At 51.4% G+C, this 6,219-nt stretch overlaps 1 protein-coding gene across 1 annotated transcript in view; it reads left to right on the top strand.

Moving 5' to 3' along the window:
• The window catches only part of Rasal3 (RAS protein activator like 3), a 13,442-nt gene that overhangs the window by 2,124 nt on the left and 5,099 nt on the right, over nt 1–6,219 (top strand). Inside the window, exons 2-8 of the mRNA XM_005360694.2 lie at nt 1,389–1,519; nt 1,643–1,721; nt 1,830–1,891; nt 3,963–4,033; nt 4,411–4,537; nt 4,623–4,721; nt 5,166–5,702. Coding sequence (XP_005360751.1) covers nt 1,389–1,519; nt 1,643–1,721; nt 1,830–1,891; nt 3,963–4,033; nt 4,411–4,537; nt 4,623–4,721; nt 5,166–5,702 — 1,106 coding nt within the window. The remainder of the gene's footprint in view (nt 1–1,388; nt 1,520–1,642; nt 1,722–1,829; nt 1,892–3,962; nt 4,034–4,410; nt 4,538–4,622; nt 4,722–5,165; nt 5,703–6,219) is intronic.

The raw sequence follows: 6,219 nt of genomic DNA on the forward strand, positions 1-6,219 counted from the left end.
TTTTTTTTTTCTTCCTGAGACAGATTCTTGCTATGCAGATCTGACTGGCCTCAGACTCACAGAAATCTGCTGGTTTCTGCCTCCCATTTGCTGGGATTGAAGGTGTACACCACCATGCCCAACTATTTCTCTTTTTCTTTTTTTTTTTTTTTTCCAGTTTAGGGACTCACACATGAAAGGCGAGGGCTCTGCTACTGAGCTAAGCTCCTAGCCCTGTAGAATCATTCTTTGAGGCCCTGCAGGGTCCAGTACCTAGTTGTCCACTACACAGGTCCAGACAGAGCTTTCTACCAAGCAGCCCTGCTCCTTCTTAGCACGTTCTCTCCCATGGCTCACTGCTACTGCTCCCACGGTTGGGAACTGAGTGTAGCCCACTGATGGGGGACATGCTTAGGACAAGGCTCAGTCCTCAGCACCACAAACAAACGCTAGTTCCTAACCGGTTGCCGACACCTTCCCTCCAGTCTTTCTTGCCCTTCCCTTTATTTCCCTGGCTCTTCCCCATCTGCCAGCCTTTGTTCAGACACTCCTGCTTCCTTCTCCTCCAGCTCGGCTGGGTGAAATTCAAATTTCAGTTTAAAATCTAGTGCAGATGCCCTCTTTCGGGGTGGGGAGGGGAGTCTTCCCTGGCCCACTCTGCACCAGCGCCACCTGCCCAAGAAAGAGAACTCCCATACGATTCACTGTTGCTTTTTCTCCACCTTTCTCAAATTGAAGACTTTCCACCGTAGAGAAGTTATCTCATCAGTGCATGTGGAAGTCAGAGGATAGCTCTGTTGAACTGATGCTCTCCTTCCACCTTTCCATGGGTTCCAGGGATTGAATTCACATCAGGCCCGCATGGCTGGCACCCTGACTTGTTGGGCCACCTTGCTGGTCCCAGATTAGTTATTTATGTAAGAGGTTTGTACCTCCTCATTCTCATATTCTCTTCCTCCCTGCTTCCCTTTTAGAATAAGATCTCAGTCAGTAGCACTAACTGACCTGAAACTCATCATCCTCCCAATTCAGGTCCTAGCGTTACAGCGGTGTCCCGAGTCTCAGCCTTGCCCACTGTCTTGGTTAAGAGAAAGGTGGTTGTGTTAGAAGCCTGGCTTCACCACTCAACAGCTGTGTGATTCTGGGTAGGCCACTCAACCTCTCTGGGCCTAAGTTCTAATGCCCTTTAAATGATTTCTGAAGGACTGGGCAAGAGAAGGCGTGTAAAGTGGTAAACACACGGTATTGTCCACTTCTAGGGCTAATGAGAACAAGCCCCACAGAGGTAGAGATCGGCCCAGTGACACCCAGCCTGACATGGTTGCTGCACAATGCACCTTGTCTACACTTATAGGAGGTCAGAGGGAGTAAGGGGAGGCTCTGTAACCAGCATCCCCTCCTCTCCCCAGAGCCGGAGTTGGAAACAACCCCGGATCCTGTTGCACGGATCCCTGAGCCTCCCACTCCTGACATGCCAGTTTGGGACATTGGGGGTTTCACCCTGCTTGAAGGAAGGCTGGTGCTTCTCGGTGAGGAGGAGGTAAGAAAGAGGAAGGAGAGGGGAGGAAACTGGGCAGAGGCAGTGGCAGAGAGGTAAACACCAGAAATGTGCACCTCACCCATTGCCTCCCCTTTCTGACCGCCAACTTCTATGGGAGGACAGGGTCCTCGCCAAATCCGAATGGGAAGCGCGAGCTCAGAGAGCAGCATGCAGGCATGCATGGGAAACCTCAGGGATCCAGGTAAATTGGGGAGACTGGGGAGGATGCAGAGCTGAGAACTTTTCAAAACGACTCATAGGCTACTGCTATGCTTCCTCCCCTTAACCTCCTACCTCTGACCTCCCGCAGATCGCGCTGCTGGAAAAACTGAGCCTGAAGCTACTGGTTCCAACCAGGTCCACAATGTTCGGGTATGGCAACCAGTGTGACAGGATGGGGAGTGGCCAGGGTGAACAAGGTCTCCCAGTCCTGGGTCTCACACAAGCTGTACCATCTAACTAAATCTGGAGACCTAGTATAGATATTAGGGCCAGGTGTGATAGTGCATGCCTGTAATTCCAGTACACAGAGACAGAGACTGGGCTGCTTGAGACAGCATTGGAACTCCATTGTGAGTTCCAAGCAAGCCAGAGATACATATTGAGACTACCTAAAAAAAAAAAATAAACATTCACATACACACACAAAATGACTACTATTTTAAATTTTGTGATCCTCCTACCTCTTCCTCCTGAATAGAAAGAATTGCAGTCCTGAAAATGGAGGACCAGGAAAAAAAAGGGATCATGGGTTGGTCACTGGCCAGTTCTGACCCTCTGCATCTATTCTTGGTTGAATAAACCTAATGAGAAAATTCCTCCTTTTTTGGATATATATTTGGGGGGTTGTGGAACTTTTGCTTTTTTGTTTTGTTTTGTTTTATAGACAGGGTCTCTCTATGTAGCCCTGGCTGTACTGGAACTTACTATATAGATCACCCTGGCCTTGAATTCACAGAGATCCAACTTCTTCTGCCTCCTGAGTCCTAAGATTAATGGTGTACACCACCATGCCAGACCCAGGTTATTTATTTATTTATTTATTTATTTATTTATTTATTTATTATTTATTGAGACAGGGTTTCTCTGTGTAACAGTCCTGGCTGTCCCGCAATTCACTCTGTAGATCAGACTGTTCTCAAATTCAGAGATTCACTTGCCTCTGCCTCCCAAGTGCTTTGATTAAAGGCGTGAACTATCACGGCCCACTGGGTTTTATATTTTTAAAACAGCTTCATACTGTAGCTCAGAATTTTCTGTAACTTGGTATGTAGCTCATGCTGGCATCTGATTCTCAGAAAGTCTCCTGCATCAGCATCCTAAGTGCTGGGATTATAGATGTGAGCCACCACACCCTGTTCCTTCTCTATTTTACCAAGAGTCTATAGAGAGCTCAGGGAAGTGAGTGACTGGACTTCTAGAGATGCAAGCTGCTGGGGCTGGGGCTGGGGAGCACTGGCCGGGCACACAGGAGGACAAGAGTTTGGATCCTCTGCGCCCATCGAATGCTAGGTGAGCATGGCAGCCTGCCTGTAAGTCTGGTACTTGGAAGGTAGGAACAAGTAATCCCCAGAACAAGCTATCAAATCAATGAGTTCTGGGTGCAGTGAGCGACGCTGCCTCCTGGTGAAGAGTGCCTTAGAAGAATCCTTTGTTTTTCTTTTCGAGACAGGTTTCTCTGTGTTCCAGCCTGACTGTCCTGGAACTCGCTTTGAAGACCAGGCTGGCCTCCAAGTCATAGCGATCCTCCTGCCTCTGCCTCCCTAGTGCTAGCACTAAAGACATGTGCTGCCATGCCTGACTGTGAGGAAGATCCTTGATGCCAGCCTCAGGATTCCACATACACATGTGCATACATGCACACATGCATATCACACACAGGGACACATGAAAAATATTGTAAACATAAGAAAGGGAAACCTGCCTATTTTACTAAGTTCTAACTCAAAAAGTATAACTTTTCCTTTTCCTTCCTTCTATCACTTTTTTTTGGATTTTGAACGAAAGCCTGCATGTGCCTTCCCTGGCACTCTGGGCTTTTTCAGCAGCCCCTGCCCCCTTTTACCATGCAGATGGTTGCTGACCTCTGTTGTACACTGGCTTCCTTGGATACTAACTCAAAAGGCATGACTAAGGAAAGAAGGAAGAAGGGGGAGGGAGGGGAGGAAAGGGAAGGGAAAGAAATACAAGCTGTTGGGCGGGGGGATGGCATGAAGACAGCTCTTGTTTTGAGAGCATTTGCCCCTCATGAAGGCCTGAGTTCGATCCCCAGTATTGTAAAGCATAAATATAAGCGTCATCTGCTGGTTCACAGATATTAGTGCAACCTGGTCATGGGCTGGGTCCTCCAAGACTAGCAGAACCTGAAGGACACTCTGAGAGGACAGAGCTGAGGAGAGAGTACAGGGTTCTGCCTGGCTCACATATCTCTCTTCCCGCTTAGGGGTTACTCAAGAGGCTGAAGGAGAAGAAAAGGGTCAGGTCAGAGCTGGGAGCCCACGGCCCTCGAGATGGGTAAGTCTCTGGGAAACTGGAGGGCTTGAGGCTCAACGCTATGCCAATCTTCACCTCTGGGTTCCTTAGCGTCACCTTCATCCCACGCCTCCCGTGTTCTTTCTATTCTGTCTCATACCAGGTGAACTTGGAACCATATAGATCCAAGGCATTTTCTCATCTCTTGGTTGAAGGGTGGGAGTGGTCTCTGGATTAGACGCTATCTGAACACCCTGGATCTGGGCGCTCCAAAGAATGCATGGAAATTAAGCCACAGAGGGAAGGAAATAGCAGGTCAAATGCTAAGAGCCAGAAAGGGACAGTAGCTAGGGTGGCTAGGGATTAGAAAGGTCTGAGTGAGCAAGGAATGACCACTTGTTCCCCTTCCCTGGCTCCAGACCCCCCAGTGCTCTGGGTTCCAGGGAATCTCTGGCCACACTCTCTGAGCTGGACCTGGGTGCTGAGAAGAATGTGCGAGTCTGGCCACTGCATTCTAGCCTCCTGGGGGAGCCATACTGCTTCCAGGTAAAAGAGGAACCTACGTTCGCCTTTACTAAACTCTTGGCTTCACGTTAGCCTCTTTTAAATTCTTGAATCCCATATCCAATAGGTAACCTGGGCCGGCGGGAGCCGCTGTTTCTATTGTCGCTCCAGCGCTGAGAGAGACCGTTGGATCGAGGACCTTCGTCGGCAGTTCCAGCCCAGCCAGGTCATTGAGGGGGAAGGGATGGACACAAAAAGCCCTCTCACAAGCCAGCCACCCCCTTACATGCCACCCAAAGCTGTTTGCCCCAAACCCTCTCGTACACACACCCGCCTAGTCCACACCTGTGCAACCACCAACCCCATGAATGTCAGACTTGTTCCCGCATCCAGTTCTGGATCTATTTGCTCCCCAAGTCAGCCTACTAAGTAATCGCCAAGTCCTTACTCCTTTTTTATTTAAGCCGCGATGTGTGCGACACTCCCTAAAGCTAGATGTGTTTTGCTTAGCATCTCCCAGACAATCATGGCCCCAGCCTCTTCGCTAAGGGGTCCTGCGATTTCACTGCGGGCAAGGCTCCGGATTGCAGTGCGCAACGTGGAGTCTCAGTGCGCATCTTGGAGCTCAGACACCTCCAAAACACAACTTATACCCCACTCCCGCACGCAGGACAATGTGGAGAGGCAAGAGACGTGGCTGACCGTTTGGGTGCACGAGGCCAAGGGGCTGCCCCGAGCAGCCGCACCCGGAGTGCGTGCGGAGCTGTGGCTGGACGGGGCTCTACTGGCACGCACAGCTCCGCGGGCTGGCCCAGGTCAGCTCTTCTGGGCTGAGCGCTTCCACTTCGAAGCACTGCCACCAGCTCGTCGCCTGTCGCTGCGGCTACGCGGAGCAGGCCCTGCAGGTGCAGCCGTGGGCAGGGTAGCGCTGGAGCTGGACGAGGTGAGCATCCCCCGATCGCCCGCGGCGGGCCTGGAGCGCTGGTTTCCGGTGCTAGGGGCCCCAGCCGGCGCCGCTCTACGGGCGCGGATAAGGGTGCGACGTCTGCGCGTTCTGCCGTCGGAGCGCTACAAGGAATTGGCCGAGTTCCTCACCTTCCACTACGCGCGCCTGTGTGAGGCGCTGGAGTCCGCGCTGTCTGCTCAGGCCAAGGAGGAGCTGGCAGCAGCCATGGTGCGCGTGCTACGGGCCACTGGCCGGGCTCAGGTGAGGAGCCGTGACTACGCAGATAGGTGGCCCCAGAGCAGCCGGATAGCACTTTCTGAGTTGTGCTGGGAAGGGAGGGTCTATACAGTGCTCATCAGGGCAGGGCATCGTGAGGGGCGGGACCTACACTTAACCAATGAGGGACGACTCCTGAATTTTGACTACTTGAGGCTAGTCTGGAATTTCAGCTGCTAAGTATGAGCCTTTAACTTGAATTGTGGGAGGCAAGACCCTGAACTTCACCTGAGAGGGGTAAGGCTGAACTTCAGCGAGAGGGGAGGGGCGAGAGGTGAACCTCTAATGCTACTAGGCTCCATTTCTGTTGTGAGAGGTGGAGGCTGTGGCTTCATCTAAAAGCTGAGCACTAGCCGGGCGGTGGTAATCCCAGCACTCGGGAGGCAGAGGCAGGCGGATCTCTGTGAGTTCGAGACCAGCCTGGTCTACAAGAGCTAGTTCCAGGACAGATCAAAACCACAGAGAAACCCCGTCTCCAAAAACAAAAACAAAAACAAAAAAA

The sequence above is a fragment of the Microtus ochrogaster genome, linkage group LG3 (genome assembly GCF_000317375.1).
Source record: "Microtus ochrogaster isolate Prairie Vole_2 linkage group LG3, MicOch1.0, whole genome shotgun sequence".
Lineage (NCBI taxonomy): Eukaryota > Metazoa > Chordata > Mammalia > Rodentia > Cricetidae > Microtus > Microtus ochrogaster.